Raw genomic sequence first — 23,942 nt, 5'->3', positions numbered from 1 at the left:
ATTTGTGTTATTTCTCACAATGTTCTGATGAAAACCAGTCCATGTATGCTGCTTTAAGGCTTGCTTGTAAATTATGAGCAAGGTTTTCCAGTTGACACTGTCTTTTTTTTTTGAAAGCTTAACTACTTCTCTTAAAAACTCTGGATCTTAACAGAGTAACAAGGTGGTGGACTCTAATCTCTCACTCATAACAAAGGGATGCAATGTGTAATGTGTAAATCAAAAACTTCACATCTGCATATTATTAAGTATTCTTTGGAGGAAGATATGATATGAAAGTATATTCAGCTTCTGCAATTTTGTTTGCTTTATTCTTTTAATTCTACACTATAATGTATGTGGTATTACTTTTCAACATATGAGATTTCTTATTCTCCACACATTTATTTTGAATATTTGTTTATTATTTAGACTTCATACACGGTATAGATGTATATTGTATTTTAATCACTCATTACGAATCGAGTATGGACCATGCAGCAGTATTTCAACTCGTGCACCTCTTGCCAAAGACTAACCTCATGCATTCACTGCACAATTCATTCTAATATGGATGTATTTTTATAGCAATGCAACTTTTCTAGTTCTCATATGAATAAAATGCAACATGATTTCTCTCTGAAATAAGATATTTACTCACAATAGTGTGAATAACTTTAATCAAACCTATAATCCATTTCTTTTCAAATGTCAATAAACACTTCATGTAAAAGAAGTTATTTTACAACAATAAGTAATGTTTAACAACGCTGAGTTTTACATAAATGTACAGCTAGCTACATTTGAAATGAAAATGTCACTGTAATTAGCTATAATGTGCTAAATTAATGTTTGAGTCATGTCATTGGACGTCATGGAGGTAAAAAATAAAGTGGCGCTCTCAATCTGTAAGTGGTTGTCTCTCTCTTTTTATTCCGTGATTGGGTGTAGAGATGGGCTGTGCAGACTTGGGGCGTGATTGGGGTGTAGAGATGGGTTGCGCAGACTTGGGGAAAACAGGAATCTTGAGAGACACTGAGAGACAGGGGTGAAAGACATCATTGAGAGGGCGTAATCTCGGACGAGGCATCCTGAACTTGAAGCACATCGGGTCATTTTGTCGTATCTGTATATCGTTGGTAGGAGAGAGGGGGGGGGGGTGCTTGAGATGGGACGCCGGGAAGGGGAGGGAAGAGAGAGATGGATGAGGAGGAAGGGAAGGAGGGAGAGAGAGGGGCAGTTTGGAAGAGAGAGAGGAAGAGATAGGCAGAGAGTGTTAAAAAATGATAAAGTTGGCATTACCATACTCGTATAAGAAGAAATTTATTTGGATTTTAAGAAAGACTGATATTAAACAAATTATTGGTTTATTATTCTTCGACGTCGATTATGATAATTGTGAATCTCGCCGGCAGTTATGCTTTTCATTTCAGATCTATCACAACTTTCATTCAGAAAAAATAAAGATGGAGAGTAAAACTTCTTGAGTTTATAGTTTTATCGATACAGTCCGAAACCATTTTTGAATGGGGAAAAAATCTGCTTCTTCTTTTTCTCCTTCTACTTCTCCTTCTTCTTCTTTTTCTTCTTCTTCTCCTTCATTATTCCTTCATGTTATTGACCATCTTCTTCTTCTTTTTCTTCTTCTTCTTCTTCTTCTTCTTCTTCTTCTTCTTCTTCTTCTTCTTCTTCTTCTTCTTCTTCTTCTTCTTCTTCTTCTTCTTCTTCTTCTTCTTCTTCTTCTTCTTCTTCTTCATTACCTTCATCTTCTTCACCATCTCTATCTTCTTCACCATTTTTTATGATCTTCTTTTCTTCTCCTGAATCCCACTTTATTTTTGGACCATGCCACTTTCTCTCTTTCTCTCTGTTCTGTTTCTTCTTCGTTTTTCTCCCATAGTGGCATTTCCACTCCTCATTGTACTGAGATTAGGTTACAGGGGTGCAGCTGCCACACCCCCTTCCATCGAATCCCGAAAGGTCGGGGGAAATAATGAAAAGAGTAAAATAGATGGGAGTAGAGGAAGAAGGGTGAAAGACTGTGTACATAAGATAAGACAACCTCATCCCACACACCCCTATACTGTACAAATCGATGGCCTTGTTCATTCGCATTGTGCCCCCTCTCATAACAGCAGTACCCCCCCCCCCCCGGCCCCCTCCTTCAATATCTGAACCAACGCTACGTACGCCACTGGTTTAATTGGGATGTTGAAATAGTTAACCTATCTCCATTTTGTCATACCTTACAATCTCCTGAGGTCGTGCGTGATGAAGTTTATTTCTTCTTCATTTGATGGGCTACCAAAAGGAAGGGTGCAGTGAAGCCAACACCAAAAAACGTTGTCATTACAGCCAGTAACCGCCACTTATTCTGGGTTTGAAATGGCACATTCTACAAACATAATCAAAAAGATGATAATATGTGATTTAGTTAACAAGAAATTGAAAACTTCAAACTGGTCATATACAAAGTTGACCTTATATTAGAACAATAATATTTCTCTGAAAGAAATATTGCTATCTCCTCTAGTCATTGCGTAAAGAACATCATATTCGTATAGTTTATTCCATATTACAGACATGAAATTCGATTTAAAAGGACAACACAAATTTTATTGTACGTCACCCATATTCAAAATATGGCAATAGGTGGTGTCACACAGAGGCCAAAAAACTGGATTTTAGTTATCCTCTTAATTGCTGTCTGTCATCAATTATCCCATCAAAACTAACGAAGCAAGAAAAAAAAATTAAGGGATTTTTCTGTGTGACGCCACCTATCTTTCATAAATCAATAGCGCGGCTACCAGATATGGCTGATGTGGTGCTCGGCATCACGTGACTATTAGCTGCTATGACAGATCATATCGAGTTAGTAGTATTGATAAGGATTATATAACACAATTCATGGATGTATTTACTGTCGGGTATTTTATTCCTTGCAGTTAAAACATGACAAAGCACTTCAAATATTATTTGAAATTTTCATGATAACGATAATTATTATCGAAAGCAGAATAAGAATTAAAAAGAACATTTATTTGGAGACGATACAGACTGGAGAAGACAGAGGAATGTGGAGAGATTGGGAAAGGAGAATCCTACAATAAAGGAACAAAAGTCGGAAGATTAAACAATTTCAGCAGTTTTTAATATATACTTACAACAACGCAATTTTCATCCTCCCTAAAATGATTAAGAGGTTTTAGTCAGAAGATACTTATTATCCTATTGAGTAGTGACTAGTGAGTAGTGAGTAATCCTTTACATGGAAAAGCCTAATATTTATTTTTATAATATAGGTTGTGAATTATACTATTATTTTTCGTAATTATACTCTATCACATGGAATTATAATGCAATGACCAAAGAAACATCGTCACAGATATACTCCGGTGCACTTGACGTCATGCTATAAACATATGTGACTTGAAATTTGGATTTGGGATTTGGGAAGTCTTAACGATAATAAGAAAATTATGCATGTACTTGAACGAAAATAACGGACAATGTGTAATATAACTGGATTTATAATGTGTTAACAAAAATTAAGCAGCGAATTTATTACTTAATTCATTTCACCGCCGACCTGTCGTGAGCAAGTATATAATTGACAAAAACACTTTAAGATTTCGACCACTAGTAGTAAATAACTTTACTGAATATAGATATATACATTCATAAGAATATGTTACTGTCAAATATGTATTATTCTAGTATTATAATCAATTATTATGATTCAATATAGACATAATTTGACCTTTGAGTCTTATGAGTCAACCTTGTTTCGCAGCTATCGGAGCACGAATAGCAATGATTTGTTAGGAACTATGACTTCCAAATTATAATCACACGATTGACGTTCCACAAGAAATACATCTTTTTAATATCCGAATTTAAGAATATTATCAAAGGAACTTACACTTCCAGGTCCTTCTCCATAATGAGCGCCAAATCTCCTCGCAGAAGTTCCAAATGATCGTCTGACTACGAGCGTGCTAAGCCTGGAGAGCGCCATTTTTGCTTCTCTTTTCTTCACGTAGGCTGGAGGAAACGTAGGCATTCAGAACGGTGATAGTGATATATGAGCGATGAGTGATTGGGATTTGCATGTTACAACTCAGGGGTGTCACGGGTTAATAAACATCATGTCCCCGCCTCCCCCATCTCCCTAATGCACATCCTGTAAGTGCGAATAGTCATAAATATTCAGAATTTGAATAGATTTTGATCACGGTGGACACGTATATAGTGGAATAAAAACCTCACACAATTTTTTTTCTTTCTCACTTTAATCGGCATTGTTTGGAAAATGTAAATTAAATTAGATAATCTTGTACTTTGCACATGGTATGTGGGGTATGTGATGCGTTTCATGAACTTGAAGTTTACTATAATGATGTTATGGTTCCGCTCCTTATAAAATGTCGTTATACCGGCTGTAGTAGGAATATGCTCAAAACCTCCCATGACAATGGTCTTGAAACTATACGTATAGGTGAAAGTTTAGTGATATAAGTCAAAGATGAAGAGAAGGAGGGAGAGAGAGAGAGAGAGAAAAAAAAAGAGAGAGAGCCGAGAGAGCGGGAGAGAGAGAGAGAGCACTAGGGGGAGAAGGGGGAGGAGGGGGAGGAGGGGGAGAGGATTACAAATACACATGTACATTTTCAAAACAGTGTGATCTAAATTCTTTAACTATTATAGTTTTACTAGTTTATTTTTAAATCTATTTGTATTTCCATCAGTTAGGAAAGTTTTCTCGTCAAATTCAATTACTAATGAAGGGATAGAGCAGTGATGCGCTCATCGAAGACGAATTGGGATTAGAACACGCATGATGTCAATCATAATTATTATTGTCTCACAAAAGAAGAGGAACAAACAAGTTAGAATGGTTTAGTGAAAATATTTGAAATGTTTCTTGGTTTGTCTTCAAAACGTATAAACACTATATTATAAGCCTGCCGAATACATCCCTTCCGGGAAGTTTCAAGCAATGTGCCCAACGTTTAGTATAGCAACAAAAAGGAGAAATTATTGTTGAGAAAAGTAATATTTCCTAATCACAGGAGTGATTATAAAGGATTTCACGGATTTGTCTCTTTTCATGAGATTATCTCTATACCGTAATGTTGATTCCAATAATTTGTGTACTTTTCCCGAATTTTCTATGATCTAAGTTCTATAAATTTGGTCTTAATCCTAAAAAGTATAAAATTGACTATTTATAATAATATTTATTGTGGAACCCGTTGACTGCTGGCCTCTAACCCTTATGTCGCCCCTTCCCTCTTGACTGCCCCCAGTAAAATGTCTTACTCTGCCACTGTATAAAACCATATATAGATTGTGTCAACATTTCCCGGTTTCAGTTTGCACTTATTATAGCGCCATGTGCTTCAATATGATCGCAGATTTTGAACTATGAACTGTTCTTTCTGAGCAAATACGAGTGTCAAGAATGTATTGTGGTCATTATGTACGGCATGATCAATTAAATCATGAATAAATTATTGTAGGATATAATTATACATTGTACTGATCATCTTTAAGATGCAGGCCTTTATAGCACATGGAAGATTCTCAAGGTGGAGAGGATATATTGGAAGGAGCAGCCGAGTAGGGGACATTATACGCCCCATTCCTTTAATCAATATGATAACTTATCGTATTGGCACCGACTTTCGGGTGTCATGTGAATATTGCCTCTATATAATTAAGTGCTCTTCTATGATTTCCATCTGAGAACGAGAAGCAATCTTTGGTCATTCTGTCTTTTTTCCAGTATCGTGCACTCATCGATCAGGGGCAACCGTCGTTATCATTGCTTTAATATTGAACATTCTTAAAAAGCAATACCATTTGCCTTTATGGAGAATTGCATACTTTCAGCATATTCTGCCTTTCCCATGAAGTCGTTTGTATACCGGAATACTAGCGAACGGTAGTGTTATGACCAGTAGCGTAATGAGCAAAAACTTCAGTTTTAAGGGGCAGAAGAAGAAAAGAAAAGAAAAGAAAAACGAAAATTGTCGTTTCAGCAACATTTTGTAAATCACTGGTATCGAATTAGACATAAACCACCCCTTCCATCAGTACGCCAGTGTATATGACACAATGATTCTCTCTCTCCCTCTATCCCTTAATTCCGCTCCTCCTCCTCTCTCTCTCTCTCTCTCTCTCTCTCTCTCTCTCCCTCATATCTCTCGCTCAACAACACAAATGGGGACATCCCTTTCCATTTGTGTGTTAGGCCTGCATGAAATATCCATGTATGCCCCTCCTCGCAACATGATCTCCTTCCCATGTAGCTCCCACTACCCATCCCATCGCAACTATAGCCCATCAACATTCAAAGGGGATATTTCTCTCCTTGCCCAAGAAAGAACTGCGGAGATTAGCTACTAATATAATTATTAATATCTCAGTTTATCAAGAACGAGAGTACAAGAACAACAGTCAAATTAACGTTACTATCCGGATCTAGGGAAGGATATCTTAAATACCCCCTCCCCCCTTAACAAGGACTGATACTATCTCCAATCATAAATTTCAAACATCTCATTCCGTCCACCCCGGCCTAAAAAATATTTAACTTCTCAATATACATCTACACTGTAGTAGTTGTAAGTATCTCTCTCGATTAGTCCCAAGTCCTCCAACACCTTTTCCACATGTTATGGTATTTCACAACTCTTACAGGAATCCCCCATGGCAGCCTATCTATGAGGAAATTCCTCCCCTCTTCCTCCCATGTTTTGGGTATGTAATCCCGAGCAAGAAAGAAAGAAAAATCATATGCTCATGGTGAAGTAATATTTCATCAAAAACAGGCTGAACATTTCCATTATTGACTCTTTTCCCGGCACACACACACACACACACACGCACACACACACACGCACACACACACATTCTCACATCAGGGCCTTTGTGGGGCACCTGATTGTGGGGTATTTCTGTGCGTTCCAGATATACCTTGTGGTCCCCTACTAGTGGGGTATGTACAACCTGGCGATAACAACCCGGCGGTGTGCTTACGATGTTACCATAAAAAAGTGTGCAAGTTTTAGCACACGCTCACAAAAAGTCATTTATGGGGTACCACTTCTAATGCCCCGCAGGGCATAGGACACCGAATATACAGTCATTTGAAAGACTTTACTCTGTGGGGTCCTGAAAAAATACCCCACAAAGTAAAAATGCCTCACAAGGGGTATGTGAAGCGCACATAAAACCCCACAAGAATGCTGAGGTGAGAGCACACACACACACATTGCTGCATTATTTTTCTCCCCTCTCATGCTCTCAAAATACAATGGAACCTCATCATAGAGAAACCCTTCTGGTGAAAAAGAAAACTACTGTAATCTCTCATTTAAACAAAGTAACTTTGCCAGTCCCAGTTCTATGTACTGAATTGGTTTTGAGTCCTGATATAATGTGGTTGGTTGTACAACACTCACTCCTGCACCATCTCAATTTCCAACACCAAACACATACAGAACTGGACCCAACACTATTACTAACCCTAACCCCAAACCTATTCTAAAACTCTGTTGAAAACCTAACCCTAACCCTACATACCCTTCATGAAATAAGCTCGGAGCAAAAACATTGGTTCACCAACAAGTTTTCAATATGACAATGTACTTTCCTTGATCCAAAGGACTTGGTTCTAATGAGGTTCCACTCTACCCGTTGCTACACATGATTAAACACACAAGAAGAGACAATGATTTTTGATGCACAACCTCTTGTGTTGTGTGCATATAATTCCACATGTACACAAGAAGCAAGTACTTTGTTATGTTCATTTTTTTTTGTCTTTCTCTCTCGTTGGCTAATGAACAACTAATCTGTACATAGTAAGAAACATCTAAGGAGTGTTCAGCCTGCCGATATATAAGTGATGTGGCTATTTATCCAGCAATGTGCATCCTCTCTGAAAGCAAAAAGGCATGCAGAGTCTTTGTGGCATGTTAGCTCCAGGAGGTTGCGCACTGCACATGACATAAGCGACATCAAGAATATGAGGCAGGGGGAACAGTCCTTTCTGAAATATTAACATTTTTTTTTGCCATCAATGGAAATTTTGTATGAAAAACACTTTATACATGAACATGAAAAAAGGCCTTTTTTTCCCTCCAATACATGATAAATAACATGTACTGAACACGAAACAGGTTTACAGAGAGAGCGGTGGAACAATCTTGCCTTTAACATCATCATCATATAAACATTTGATTTTTTTTGTAAATCTCAAAAAGAATAAAATAGAAAAAAATCCACACATACATGAGAAAAATATAGATAGAAAGGCAACATACAAAAATTGTTTAATGGAGTTACCCATTTTCATCACTCCTTTTCCCTCGACTATCATTTTTACATTCATAATCAGATGTGTTGGCAATTTACAACAAAATACCTTTCTTAAAACAATTTCTTGGTCAGAAGTACAGGGAGGATGAATTCCAACATTTCCTATTTCATTTATGCAATTCAATCTTTCCTCTTAAATTTACACAAATTTAAAAGGATGTCGCATAACAAGTACTACAAATAAACAAATCAAACTCGTTGGCCTACTCGTCACATTCAATGAATACTACCAAAATATTTAAAATAACACCTTCAGTTTAGGAAACTTAATAAATTACACTCCCACAAACTTGTTTTGTTGTTGAAATTTGGTCAATATATCAAATATATATATAAAAATGGGGTATTCATCCAACCACAGAATCTTTTAGATGTATTTAGTTTTGAGACAACATGCAAAGTTCTCCATTTTTGTTTCAGTAATCATTGTATACATTCATTTTGATGAGGAATATTTAAAGTACAATTTGGAGGGAATACAATAGGACATTTACATCTCAATCAAATTACAAGAAATAATACTGAATCCCACAAATAATTTTGTAGCAACCAACACAATTTATTTTCAGAGGTACAGATATTATGTTGGAGGAGTATTGCATTGAAATATAGTTGTATGCTATTAGGAAACTGTGAATGCTTGTCAGGCATCTAATGATCAGGGTCGGGACTATCGGTGAAACGATTTTGACAGGGCAACAATTATTTACAGTTATTAGTATGCACATCAGTCGGAAGCAAACTTCTTGAGAAAACTTAAATTCCACAAACAAACCTAGCTATACACCCTACTACTCTGGTCATGTGCAGCACTTTTCATCCCTAGCATAGAGTCAACCGAATCTTAGAACCAAAATGAGGAGCTACGTATAAAAAAACAATAATATTGATGAAATTACAAATATACAAGACAAAAGTCATGATTACACTATAAAATCAGCTTCACAAAACTGGCATGATGGAATGCTAGAGACATCTTCATGTCAAAACTGCGTAGTGTCATTAAGATAAATCTAACTTCCCTTACAAAAATCAAATTCATTTTGACATTGTTCTTAGTGACCGACTGTCTCCAGTTTGACTGAATCGATTATCCATCATACTGAAAAACATAATGTGACCAGGTGATGGTAAAGAAGTTCACTATATATAAGCTTCATAAATAAGCTTTGTAGTACCAATTCTTAATGGGTTCATACACGTTCAGTTTGAATTATCTGTGTACTATTAAACAACGGAAATTTGCTAAAGATCCAGCGCAAAGTTTGACTCAACACTGGACTTTAGTGGATTGTCTTGATTTATAATACCTTGTAAAAAATAATTCCAGACGCTACGGCTTAATACGTCAAATTGGCAAACCTATCCAATGAATATAGCACATCAATAAATGAAACGTTATCAATCAACTTGTTAGATTGGGTGCAGATACACAATAACCTGAGAGTGTAGAGAGTGCAGGAGAAGAGTCCATTCGCTAAATATTGGAAATATACCATTTTATGTTGAAGTCGGTAATTCAGAATTCTGGTAGACGACAATGAGCAGCAGTTATATTTCTGCACTCTGATGCCACTGTGTTGCATTGTGACTTATCATCAACTTTGGCGACATGTTCAATGCAAGGCAAAGTATTTCATGAATGTCAGGTCAGAGAAAGCATGATGGATCAATATCAAACAGTCTCCACTACGTCAGGGGCATTCTGAACCCCCGTTATCACGTTTGGCTCTATGTTTGGGTATTATGTTTTGAAATAATTATTTCAATATAATACTCATATTTCGTAGAGTTATTAAAACAAAACTCTGTAAACGTAACTCTGGAATGGATACTCTGATAATATGTTATTTAATTAATCTAGAATGCAAGGATAAAGCAGATTCCAGCATTTTAATAATCTTGTTTTAAATATGATAAACCGTCTCTAAATGAGTGGGTTTCCACCCCTTTCCCCCCTCAATAAGTCTGTAGTACCAGTACCTGCACTCCACCCCATCAAGAACCTCCCTCCCTCCCTCCCTCCCTTTATCCACTGCCCCTAGTCGTCCTCTTCATCGCCCTCGTCATCTTCATCCCTTTTCCTCTTTTCGCCCCTTGCTGCACCTTCCTCTGTTAATGCAAAAGAAACAAAAATCAAATTAAAATTGGTTTGCAGTCAAAAGAAAATATGTACACATTTCATAAAAAGTACAAGCAAAGGGCAGACCTGCCAACCTCTGGAGTTAAAAACACCGTATTCTTTAATCCCAAAATTTGTATTTAACTGACAAAAGTTGTATTCTTTAAAAAAAACACGGACTGTTACACGGATCAATACCTCTTACAGTTCCTACATACAGGAAGACATATTTTATGAATCATTGGTTGAATATGCATGATTTCGTCACGACTGGTGTGTCCGATGAACCAAATTATAAACTTCCCTAAATTGCCAATGTGAGATGCTTGTAGGATACTTTACAGGACAGAATGGGGATTTTGCCATTAAAAATGACACCAAAAAAAAAAAATAATAATAATAAAAAAAATATAATTTTTTTAAATAATTGTTTGCTTCTAAAAATTGTACAAAACACAACTAAATTGTACTGGTTGGCAGGTCTGAAAGGGTAATACATATTACATAATCAGTTATACTCTAATTTTAATTGCACATTTAATCAAATATTTCTTTCCACTAACCTACTTTCCACATTTCTTGGCTGCCTTTCATTAAGTGTTTCTTTATTACGCTTTACGAGAATCAATTCTTTTTTTCTATCTTCCAACCAATGGCAAAAATTATTCAAATGCATGTACTACCATTGAAAAACAGTAAGTATTCTTCTAGATTTGCTTTTCTCTCAAGTCAAGAGGCCATTTCTCATTTTTAATATGAAAGAAGTAGATCTGTCCTTTACCCCATCAATCATTTTTAGAGGCTTAGACATATATTCATGTAAAAGCATTTTTTTTTAAACGAAAAGTAAATATCAAGAGGAATTATCATACCGTCTTCCTCATCCTCCTCATCATCGTCATCGACATCAACGTCGACTTCAACCTCATTGTCAGGTTGGTAGTCCTCTTCATCTTCCTCGTCGTCATCCTATGAAAATTTGCAAATTAAAAAAGTAAATAAAAAGCTGGTTGTTCCTTTCATTAAAGAAACTCAAGACTATTGGTACATCTCACACAAATATGTGGCTTTTACAAGTCACTTGCAAATACAATGGAATTGGACCCTGGCCCCGTTGCACAAAACTTACCATTGATGGTGACTACCATGGAAACCTTGATTTTGATTGGATGTTGAGCCCAGTTACCATGGTAGTTGCCATTGATGGCAAATTACCATGAATGGCAAGTTTTATGCAAAAGAGCCCTTGTCTCTTGCCCTTTTTTTTCTTCTGTTGCTTTACAAGGAACCCATGTTATGTAGAGTAAAACCTTATTATTATAAACGATTCATTGTTACAACAAAAACTCTAGTAATTAAGTTCTGATAATTTATTGGTCCCACTCCTTGGTGTCACGTAAAGCCCTGATATTTGGTTTTGTTAGAGAGGAATATACATGTACAAGTAATAGTGCTCACAAAAAAAATACATGTAACATAGTACCCGAAGAAGCAAAGATTCTTATGCAGACCTTACATACTATTGCTGTATAAGTGTATATTGTCTTAATCATTCATCAGGGGTGATGGTGAGCACTTAATTTTTTTCTTTTTCCTCAACCATCCCCCCCCCCCCCCCCCTTGAGTAACCAATGACTAAAAAGGATTCAGAGAGAAAAAAATAGCATCTATCAACATTTCCCCCCTTTTAAGTAAAAAAAATTGGGGACAAATATGGGAAATAGGGGTAAAATCAGGAAGATAAAAAAATCAGGAAAAAAAATTTAAAAATCAGGAAACCAATTTAAATCGGGTAAATGGATCAGGCCTGATTATTACGGTATAAAGCAGAAACATACACGAGTTGTTGAGGAAAGCCATTTCTAGGGCAAGAAACTTTTGCAAATTACAAAAATTTAGAATATGTTGTGATTCCATTACTTCACAGCACGAAACATTTGCAAATCTGAACCACTTGGGAAAATTTCACAAAAAATGTACCCGGTATGCACACAAAATGTTCTGCTTTTACAGTATTGACAACCAAAACAACTGGGGGTGTTTCACAAAGCCTTTTTTCAACGACAAATGACAAAAATCAGTGACCATTCTGCGTATAACCAATCAGAAGCAAGTATTTCACTAGCTTATAACAGAAACCGTCATTTGTCACTGATGACAAGTTTTGTGAAACACCCCCCTGGACAGGAAAAACAACAAGAAGAAACTGATGGCGTGCACATGTCTTCCTAGGGAAAACCTAGATAAGTATTTATACTTATGTTATCCATCCACTTGATTTGATTGTAATTGCATCATTTTGTACACTTTATTTCATGTTTTGTGGAAATTTTAATTTACTTTACCATCTACTGGGAGACAGAAGGCGTTAAGTCACATCCTTTGAAGCAGAGTTAACTCCCTTCTGGCACTCAACAGAGGATACATACTCGCATTTTCGCAAGGGTTAGTGTTTAGTAACTAAGTATAATCTAGTGTTATCTAGAAGCAGAGTATGGGTGCGGTTAAAGCTTTGATTAGGGTGCAAGAAAAGCATTTAGGGTGAAGCTGATTTTCAGATGGAAATGTCTCCTCACTTCTCACACATAGTTTATAAATTTTAAAAGGCTAATCTGAATATACTGGAGAAAATTTCAAATTGGAAGTTTGTGAATTCATGATTTTGGGGCACAGTATATAAATCAATTTAAAAAGAAATAACTCTGGGTGAAATTTAAAATTTGTGTAATTTATCAAAATAAATATATTCCCATGGCTTTAAGGATGAAATGAATATTTCAATGTTGATCATAAAACAGAGAATCATTTTACTGTACAAAAATTAATATTTTTGGATATAAAACCAGAATGCTCCTTTTCAAAAATTTGGACTCAGCTAGTTGTCTTTTTGGTAATAGATTGTGAGAACTAAGATCAGATCCATCCGAAAACCACAGTCAATTGGGGTTTGAGCTCAGGTTGAAAACTTTTAAAACAGCTCTTACCCCCAGGTCTGACTTTTGTAAGTAGTTGAGGCCAATATTGTCACTCCCTTCTACCTCATCATCCTCGTCATCCTCGTCGTCATCATCATCATCCTCGTCATCGAGATCATCATCATGATCATCATCATCGTCATCTTCATCGTCATCAAGATTTGGGTCATCATCATCATCATCATCTATTGAGGAACAACAATGAATAAATTGATTTAGTTCCAGAGTATTATATGACCTGCTTGAAGTGGATTTTTAAAGGTCCTGTACTCCAACAGGAATAATTCAGAGCTACAATGTTGAATTGCAATTGTATTAATTTCGATTGTAAAACCTTTGGTGTTTGGACGGGTATCAGCCATCACAAGAATTCTACCTGCTCCAACACAATCTCTACTTGCTTCAAGAAAATGAATGACAAATATTACAAAATCAGTAGAATATGAATACTTCTGCTACTAACAAGTGGCATAGACTTCATTTCTAAATCCATTAAACAGGTGAAGGAAGGAGTGTAACAAAATTAGAACCATTCCATTCAGTCTGTTAGTTGGAATTGAAAAAATGCATCCTCTACAATTCAACTAAGATTTGGGGAAACTGTTGGTACTTATTTTAAGTTTTGAGATTAAAACACAACGATAATGCTAATTAGAAATATAATTCATTTCCACATCGCTCCCCTGTGTTTAAGGGGGAAGATGGATAGTAAATCATTGTTGTAGGTCAGACATCAACAATTTTCTACTAATGAGCCTCCCACAACAATTTCATTGTATAGGTGGGATCGCTGAGTGAGCAGTTTTCTTAGACAGACATAAGCGATACTATCTGTTCGCCAATGATTTTACTCCTTCGATTTGAGGTAAGTTAGAAGAAGTCATGAGGGCAATGTCCATCGTGTTTGGTTGACAGTACCACAATTTCACTTTTCTGGGACCCATTTCACAAAGCCTTTTTTCAATGAAAAATACAAAAATCAGTGAGATAACTGCTGATAACCAATCAGAAGCAAGGAATTCACTGACACTAGCTTATAACAAAAACTGTCATTTGTCACTGATGACGAGTTTTGTGAAATGAGGCCCAGGTGTGGCAACTTTTCTTAAATTACATCACGCATAGTCGATCATTGTCATTTCTACTCAGATCTGACCAAGCCCTTATTCTTGTGCCATTGTAAGTTTTATCAGAATATGGAATTTACCTGAATCTTCATCTGAGTCAATATCTTCCACTACAACAGCATCATCCTCGTCATCGTCCTCGTCTTCTTCCTCCTCGTCTTCATCGTCATCATTATCTGTTCCTACTTTGGGGTAAAAGATAGACAGAAAAGAAATAAACTATGAATTTATACTACACAGCTCCAAAACATATATACCATACTGTGCATTAATTCAATTACCCAAGCTTGACCCTATTCTAACTTGGCTTTTGGGGAAATTGGTTTTGTTTATATTTTTTCCTGAAGGGGGAGGGAGGTGGGGTTCAAATCGAAGCATAGGTGAACCCCCAACTTCCATGCCAAGGTGCTCAAGCAGTCCAGAAATATCTTCCTACTGTAATTACAGGTCATATCCAACACAAATCTCATATGGTAATGTATGCCTGACAAAGGTACAGAGAAAATTGGTAACATATTCTACAAGTATGTCGGGTCCTGAAACCACAAAGCCAATCTACCTGATGCACTTCCACATTACTTGAAAAGTCTTGTTTTTCACTTGTGCCAATTGAAAAGCTCTGGTACTTGTACTTTCTGAAAACATTTCAAAAACTATTTCGCAGTATTTTTCTACTTTGGTCAGATTTTCTGATGTGTCAAATTTTCAAAGTAAATGCCTGTATTGTTACTGACTTACAGCACAAATATACACTGGCTAACTCTAATATCTCTAAGAGTTATTGTTTTTGACAGTCCTAATATAATTCATACCTTCAGGTTTTAAACTAAACTTAAGAAGGCGAGTTGGCACAGTCAGTAAAGCATCTGCCTTACCAACCAAAGAACATGCAAATGGCCGAAACCGGCATTGAGTGTTAATGTGCCCCTACCTATTTCATAGACAAACGCTGTGTTAGAGTGGAAAACACTCTGTCCCGTGTATACAACGTTAAAGGCCCTGTGTGGAGGCGAGTCGCCATCTTCACTCATTGAGAACCCACAGGGCCACTGCACTCTTTGTTAAAGAACAGGGGCAATGGCTCTAGTGTAGAGGAACACTGGGGGGGGGGGGGTGTTTCACAAAGACTAAGATCGACTTTAAGTTAGACTTAACTATGGCAGGCAGTTCATGCCACTGTTTGCTCTCACCATTTACTGGCATTAGTCTCTAAAGAGACGTACTAATAATGGTCACAAATCTACAGAATTTACATTTTTTGATAATTCTTTAATGAAGGAAAAAACGTTATCTAAAGATCATAATTGAGACACCAATGGTGAGAGCGATCAGTGGCATGAATGGCCCGCCATAGTTAAGTCTAACTTAAAATCGATTTTAGTCTTTAGTCTTTAGTCCCTGCTCATCCACATTAGGCACATTAGGCACTGAGGGTCACAGCGATTGGGCTCAATGTTCCCCTCCCAGGCACAGAAAGAAGAAAAAGAAGGAAAAGAAGATGGAGTAGAAGAAGAAGGAAAATATTAAACGAAGAAGGAAAAGGAAGAAGGAAAAGGAAGAAGGAGGAGGAGAAGAGGTGGAAGAAGGAGGAGGAGAAAGAGGAGGAGAAAGAGGAGGAGGAGGAGGAGGAGGAGGAGGAGAAGGAGGAGGAGGAGGAGGAGGAGGAGAAGGGGCATGGGGAGAATGAGGAGGAGAAGTTCTTCCTAACACTGTTTCAAAAATGAGAATTTTAAGAAAGTAACTACTACTAACCATCTTCATCCTCATCTTCTGAAGGACTTGAATTGTCTGCTACTTCTCCACTTGACCCTTTGAACCCATCTAAGCTCTTCAGGGTCTTCAGCATCTTGAATGTTTCTTCTCTGTAGTTATTTAGGCGTGTGACATCATTGCGGAATAGGTCTAGGTATGTAAGCTTTGGTAACTCTTTCTGCGATGGAAAAAGGACAGACATTCAACATTCCGGTTAAAACACCCAGCAGGTGGATGTTTCATAAAGCTGTGCGTAAACTAAAGTTACAAATGATTTTACAAATGATTTGAATATTAAGAGCCAAACGGGATAGCCAAAGTGTGACTGTATTTCCCATAATCTAAATTAAAATGTAGCCATAAATACACTTTGCATTAAATTGTTTTGTTGATATTGATATGGCTAATCTGCATATTTCAACTTTAGCTTATGCTATTAAAGGGTTTGAGTATCCCATTTAGCTCTTCATATTCAAGTCATTCGTAAAGTCGTGCGTAACTTTATGCACAGCTTTATGAAACACCCCCCCCCCCTGGAATTGACAGGAAGGTACAATGGACAAATGCAAGTTAGATTTGGGAGATTCAATTTCACGCCATATCTGTCATGTAAAACCAGAATTTTTTGTGGACAGTGGATTATCGATGACCACCAATTTTGAGAGAAGAAACTTGTGCCAGTAGCAAGAATTTGATGTGGTGATTCAATTATTCTGCAGCATTAAACTTTTGCCAAGTTCTCCACCACTCATGAAATAAATTTCCTGTTTTATAGTACTTTTTTCCATTGTAATGTTGTGATTCACATTCACTGCTAACAGCCTTCAACTTATTATTATTGTCATCAAAAAAAAAAAAAATCTATTAATCAAGAATTGGCTGGTAATAACGTTAGTGATGAGTCTGCTTTGATTGTACTACAATCACAAAATAAATAATTTTTTACAAAATAATTTTGCAGATCAGAAGCCTTTACTTAAAGCCCGTCTGCACTAGTTTTGGCCAGGAGGGATTAGACCTTCCTGCAAGGTCACTGAAAGGTGGTTATCTCATAAAATCAGCTCTCAATTAACATAAGAAAAAGGGGATCATGGGGGACCAACAGGCACTGTTTGATATATAGAGGGCGCAAGTAGCTATAAGTAGTGCAGTGGGGCTTTAAAGAATGGGAGACTACAAATAATGAATCTTTGTAAATCTGACATTTGGTTGCCTCAGCAGTTACTCAGACTTTACTAGTATTCTTCACAACACACAAACACAAACACACACAAAAAAAAAACAAAAAAATGCACTTGGCAGAGACCCGCTGTACTCACCAAAGGTTCTAATGCTTCAATTGTTGATATTTTGTTGTTACTCAGGTTTAGGTGCGTGAGGTTCGGACATCTTGTAAGAACATCTAAGCCCATTCGGATTGCATTATCGCTTAATTCCAACTACAATAAAGAGAAAAACAGTAAATTATTAATACAATTACAATGTAGGCCTAATTGTGATTTTTTTTAAATAAATTAACCATCATCCAGGCATTTGTAAAAGAATTGAACAAATACTACTAATTACAGACATTCTAAAAACAGTATGTACATGACATCCTTATGTATACATTTTTTAATGACAGAGCCAGAGTAAAACAAATATTCTGTTTTGCTCTGGGTTTTGCATAATTTATCAATAACAACCTACAACTGCAATGAATTAATAAATGTATAACATATGAAGAAATATTTAGAATTTAGAAATACAAGATAAATAAAAAAGGATTTCCGATTTCACAGTTATTCTAAAACCTTAACTTTGAGGGCAATATACCACTGTAAAACTTGTTTGAAACTTACCCTTTGAAGTTTTGGAAGCTTTGGGAAATTCTTTAGACTTGTGAGTTTTGTGTTGATCATGCTTAATCTTTCCAAACTAACGAAGTCATCTGTGAGTCCCTCAATCATCCCTCCACTGTTACAGTTATCAAGCATCAGATCGGTCACCTGTCACAAAAACAAAAAATACAGAATGTGAAACTGCTTAAAATGAACTCATAACACTTAGTGGTAAAAACTTAATGGAGTGGAATTAGCAAATGATTTGGCCATAAAATACATAAAAGCTGGCAAAATTCATTAAAAAAAAACACCCTGATTAAAGTGAGTGGGTGGAGTTAGTCCACTGATAAACAATACTCTCACATGCTAACCTCATCTTCCTGTGAAACTACTGTAATTATAAACAAAATTAAAAGTATATAATTATGCATCCATTTTTTATTATATTTTCATAACCCAATACATTATATTAATACATTTGTGACATTTTCTTTAGTGAACAAGGAATAGAAAAGGGCTCCACACAAACTCAACACAACATAATCAAAGGGGGTCCTGATCCTGATTTAACTTTTTTAAGTCTTAGTCCGTATGTACGAGCCCTACCATAAAAGCTACAAAATTTGGAGGGTTTGGACTTATGTGTCTCCCGGGCCTGTTAGCACTGACTAGGGAATAGGATTTTGACATTTGGTGCACCATGCATGAAGGCATGAACGCGCTGTATTTCTCTCTTTGCCCATTTCAGGTGAAAATATTAATATTTATTTTTCGGGGGCTACTTTTCAACCTTGCCTGCATGAGAATAACATTCTAAAATTTGTTTTGCATTGAACTCTATGCAAATTTAAGAGGGCTCTTTTCTGATTTTCGGGGGCTCTTTTGGGCATTTCGGGGGCTCTTTTGGGCATTTCGGGGGCTCTCTTGAGCATTTCGGGGGCTATTTCGCCCTGAGCCCCCGTGTATTTTTTTCATACACTGGTGCATTCTTGATAGGAAAAAAGATGAACTCAGTTACAAAGTTCTTCACAGTATACAAAAACTTAAAATACACAAATTGAGGTCTATGTACGGCTGACATGATATATTATTACAATGTACTATATTTTTGTATATTGATTCTTTTCTCTATTAGCAGTTTACATAATTACAAATGACATAAAACATGTGACAAAAGAAGTAATAAATACATCTAAAAATGTTGGCTTGTACACCTGATGTACAGCAAGTTATCAATTTCACATGCAACAAAGATATGTCAAAACAAACAAAATATGACAAGACTTAGTACCCTCCACGGTACACTAACAAAAATTGGGAGATTTGGGACAGGGATACAAATTATCTCACCCACAAAAGTAAACACACTGAGATTCAAGCTCAGTAACATTTATGAAATGCAAAAGGTAAATTAGTCAGAGCCAAAGATAATTTATATTATTTTCTTTTCGTTAATTTGATGGAAATTATTTAACTAGGGTCTTATTAATTTGTTCTTCGGTGAGACTTTAGATCCCTGCTAAAGGGGAAATATATATTGTATTGGTGCCCCCCCCCCCCCCATGTAAATAATAAAGAGTCCCATTTGGTCTTATATTCATTTATCATTATACAGAATATTATGATTTGTCCTTGATTTGTAGAGGAAGGAAATTTTCCTTGTTTCTGTACCTGTGTAATGAGTTTTGTAAATAGCTATGAACACAACAGCCTAACACACTGTAAAAGCAGTTACCATATATTATTATGTTCGCACTGCCTGCCCACTTCCTAGTTTCTTCATAGTGAAACCAGCTAAACCCTTGGAAATGCCCCCCCCCCCCCCATGAAAGGTTGTGTTCATGCCCCCTCTTAACCAATTCAACTCACATTAAATTAATAATTATTGCCACAATTGGGTGAAATCTACTTACGCCTCTTAAAGAAGGGGTAGCCTAAGTTAGTGTAGATTTTCCAGAGCCCCCCCCCCCTCCCCAACTGTTTGTGATCGATAAATTTTGATCAGCTTTCAAAAAATTTCAACTTTCATGTTCGGCCTTATTCAAACTTCCTCCACAATACATCTAGATTTTTTTCTCCCATTTTCGATTTTACAGTGTGAAAACTATTTTGTTCAGAGTTGTAATGACTTTTTTGGCTCAATATGGTATTGGTATTACTTATAACTATTTGTTCTTTTGCAACACGCGCTAAGATTAGCTTTCCACTATAAATATTTCATTGCTCACTGTTACATTTTTGTTGTTTTGTTCAGCCTTTTTGGAGGGTGCGTAAGGTCTTTTATTCAATCTGTTGTTATTCATTTTCTTTTGTTGTATTGTTATTTGTTGTTGTTTGTTTGTTTTTTCTCTTTGACTTTGTTGTTGATTTTGCTGTCCTTCAATGGCTACACAACATCAACCTCACATCAAGAGGTCTGTATTACCAAATGTACTATTACAATTGCTCATCAGTACCAGTGTCTTACTGACAAAATAAAAACAAAACAATAACACAGCAAGCTAGAGGCTGAGCTACAGTCAGTACAGAGCTAGATCTAGACACCCCATAGTCATCAGTCATGTGAGTAGTCTAGTTTCAACTGGCTTAGACCCTCGGAAGTCTGAACTCGTCCAAGTTGACACTCAGTTGCAGTTGGCCAAAATAAACACAGAATAAAACATGAACACTAAACTCTAAATTGCACTTGTGTGCTCTAATTCTACAGGCTGTATTATAACACTGCCTCAGGTTCATTGTTCGTCTCAACACGCACGATCATCCAGTTAGAAATTATTGTACAAAATGACTAGCCGAGAAGCCGTCTTTATGTGTGGCGCGAATTCGCGTCGACTTTGAATTTCAAAAGTTTTACACACAACTCAACGTGCTACGCTATACTGTGTCCGCATCTCGGCTTCTACGCAGACACATGTGCACTGTATGTCAATACACAAACCGTTCATCGCAATGGCATCAAAGTCAAACTTGTACAACGACTATCATTTTCAAATACGACATGGTTAGCTTTAGGAGCAATTTGTAAGGTATCTAACAGGTTTTAGGTTTGAACATTATATGGAATACATTTTCATGACATACAATAAGAGAACTATACTGATGTGAAGTTTTAAAAATGTTTTGAATAATATGAAATTTGGGACACAGAATCATGTTCCGACGTATGAGATGGAACAAAAATGGCAGCGTCCCCATGCAACTGAAACACAATTTTTGACAACATGAAATGACCAAAACAACAGTCCACAAACGAGAATGACACTAAGAATATTACGGATAATACTCAAATAATGAAAATTACCTTCTGCGGATCCGCACCACGTAACTCCAGCTCAATTCTCCGATCCATCGTGGGTACTGTGGTCATGCTCTTCAAAAAGTACTCGCAGCACTTTCGGATTGTCGGCGGGTACGGTGCGCTAGTTGGTTGGGCAGCAGCGATGTAGCGCTAAGTTTAGCCGCGGGTACCTCGATCAGTGCAGTATACACAGCGTGCTGGTATATGCTCAACGTATACACGCCGCGCCGTTGTATTGCTAGCAACTCCTTGATTTGGCTAAGCGGCTGCCGCGCATTGGTCGATCGCGATTGCATGCATTTTATACGGCGGCTTGTATATTCCGTCATTGACTGTACAACAGTTTACAAAAGATGTGCGACAGACGTGTAGCATCTATAGGCCAACACGTTATTTCAATGGAGAGAAGGCGTTAGCACAGTGATTTAAAGCTGCACTACTATAATTGGGTGTGCATTCAAACTGCATGTTTTCGAAAGAACTTACAAAAAGGGAGTCTAAAAAGCCAAAAATCAAGTTGGGCTTTTCATATCTGTGAATAACCTTGTTGTAGGTCTATCATAAAATAACGAAGGGAAAAACAAAATGCGTACTAGTTCTACGACAGAAGATTTTTTTTCTTCTTTTTTTTCATGGATTTTCCCAATTTAATTGGGATAATAAGCCGTAAAGCTCTAAACTGTGCCATGTCACACATACTCAAATTGCATTAACAATGTAATGGACAGTAATTGGAGTCAAAGTGGTAAGAATAATTTTGTGACCCAACATAATGCGCTCTCACTAATATTCACCCTCTTCGTTTTCTATCGCTGTTGTTGATCTTCAAATATCATAATATGGCTTATATTTTGTTCAGTATGTCTTGTCATATAGCCCTATATTTAGATTTCATTGTGATTAACATGTCGAAGTTAAGAAAATGTATGATTCCCAAAGTAGACTCTCATTCAGTGAAGGGGGAGGGGGTTAGATTGTATCGTGCGCCAAGTTATTGAAGGGGCGCTAATTAAGGGCCTGTGATCATAAATGAGGCCGGGGAGCAGGGGGGGGGGGGGTTACCTCCTTATCATGAAATACGTGTTAACAAGTTCATTGATTAGATCCTAAACAACCCGGATTTTCACATCCTTTTCCCTCTCCTTTTCTTTTTCTCTCGTTTCTCCGAGTTTGGCTTTTTTTTCTTTTCACTGACTCGCGGAGGGGCACGTGCCCCCTGCTGTGCCTACACCCCGTAACTATAGACCCTATGCAGCTGTAGAGAAGTGGTTGTCAAATACATTCCCTATCATAATCGCCGCCATCCATAATTCATCTTGCTTCCTATCGCTTTTAATTTTGACTGTTTTTTTTTAACATAAACTGTTTTCTGAGTATTTCCTGTAGCCTACATTATGCCAAACCCTGATTTTCGCTTTATATCACAAAAATGCAACTCTATTATGCTTTTATGCTACTTCATGTTATCTTTTGCATATTACTATTGAGGTTCATCTCGGAGTTGAGGTCAAGAAAATATGATGATAAAACTCCCGACACCTGATAACTCATAATTTAAAAATTACACTCGGGAATAGGGTTAGTTCACATAATTATAATTAGAAACGGCGTAACGTGTTTTCAAGCCACTGTGGGAGGGGGGGGGGGGGTGTTCACTTCCAGGCGCGGTAAGAGAACCTTTTTTTTTGGGGGGGGTCCAGTTTTTAAGGATTTTTTTTTTGCGCCGACTTAAGTCACAAAGGACTTAAGTATGCGGATGAAAGGCGAGTGAACAAGGCGATTGAGTAAGAAGAGGGTGGTGAAAATGGTCGTGTCATTTTCTCTCACTTTCTTTCTCAATCCTGTTTTTTCTTTTTTCCTCTTTCAAGTTCGCCATTTGAACGAGTCTTGGAGAGGGAGTCAGGGGCGGCGGAGCGACCGTCTAAGGTGTGGGGGAACCAACAAAAAAGGGCACTTTCTTGAAAATAAAAGGGCACATTCAAAGGCAAATCCCAAAGCGAAACTATCCAATTTCTTAGAGATTGGTATATACCCCTACATTGTGATTACAATAAGTCAATCTAACCATTAATAACCGTAATACTTTGATTTGAATGAAGGCAGAAAAATAAGTGGAACAGAATGGCAAAAGTTTGAAATGAATCGGACCAATAGTAAGGAAGATATGAATGTTTGAAATAAGGGATCACTAATTCTATGCGAATCTCAGATTGGTAGTTTGGTCAGTGGATTGTGACGTAGGACGTGAATAACTCTCCCATTTGCCGTGTACAAAATATGGTTCCTTCTCCCTTAGAGCACTACTCAAAATATAAAGATAGCACATTATTATAGGTCCAGTTTAAAAAGAATAGACCCACCTGAGCTCTGCTTCTCTTATTTTTCTGCTTGCTATAGTAGTTGTTTATTTTGGTTGGATTTCCATCATCATTGTTACTTAAGTATCATACTTTGCAGTTAGGTGTGATGGTCTAAATA

General features: G+C 36.9%; 1 protein-coding gene and 1 long non-coding RNA gene across 4 annotated transcripts; both read right to left on the bottom strand.

Annotated features, from left to right (window-relative positions):
* Nucleotides 1-507: 507 nt before the first annotated feature.
* On the bottom strand, nt 508-4,061 carry LOC105442475. Its single transcript, XR_972412.2, has 3 exons — nt 3,905-4,061; nt 2,225-2,374; nt 508-1,105 (listed from the first exon to the last, which is right to left on the bottom strand). It is a non-coding gene; the product is annotated as an uncharacterized LOC105442475 (long non-coding RNA).
* A 3,660-nt stretch (nt 4,062-7,721) lies between these two features.
* On the bottom strand, nt 7,722-21,780 carry LOC581523 (acidic leucine-rich nuclear phosphoprotein 32 family member B). 3 transcript variants are annotated; one of them, XM_011674619.2, is made up of 8 exons: nt 21,468-21,780; nt 18,185-18,331; nt 17,663-17,782; nt 16,344-16,521; nt 14,672-14,776; nt 13,528-13,649; nt 11,362-11,458; nt 7,722-10,479 (listed from the first exon to the last, which is right to left on the bottom strand). In XM_011674619.2, exons 1-8 carry the CDS (start codon nt 21,531-21,533, stop codon nt 10,409-10,411), a joined length of 906 nt encoding a protein of 301 aa, XP_011672921.1. In that variant the 5' UTR covers nt 21,534-21,780; the 3' UTR covers nt 7,722-10,408. The 3 variants fall into 3 exon arrangements, with proteins under 3 accessions (XP_011672921.1, XP_011672920.1, XP_786609.3); XM_011674618.2 differs by having other exon boundaries at nt 13,474-13,649; nt 14,672-14,773; nt 21,468-21,776; XM_781516.5 differs by having other exon boundaries at nt 13,474-13,649; nt 21,468-21,775.
* Between the last annotated feature and the right edge of the window lie 2,162 nt (nt 21,781-23,942).

This window comes from Strongylocentrotus purpuratus, unplaced genomic scaffold, assembly GCF_000002235.5.
Source record: "Strongylocentrotus purpuratus isolate Spur 01 unplaced genomic scaffold, Spur_5.0 spur5_scaffold_6, whole genome shotgun sequence".
NCBI classification, from domain to species: domain Eukaryota; kingdom Metazoa; phylum Echinodermata; class Echinoidea; order Camarodonta; family Strongylocentrotidae; genus Strongylocentrotus; species Strongylocentrotus purpuratus.
Note: the sequence above shows the minus strand (reverse complement) of the source record. Positions and strands in the feature narration are given on the sequence as shown.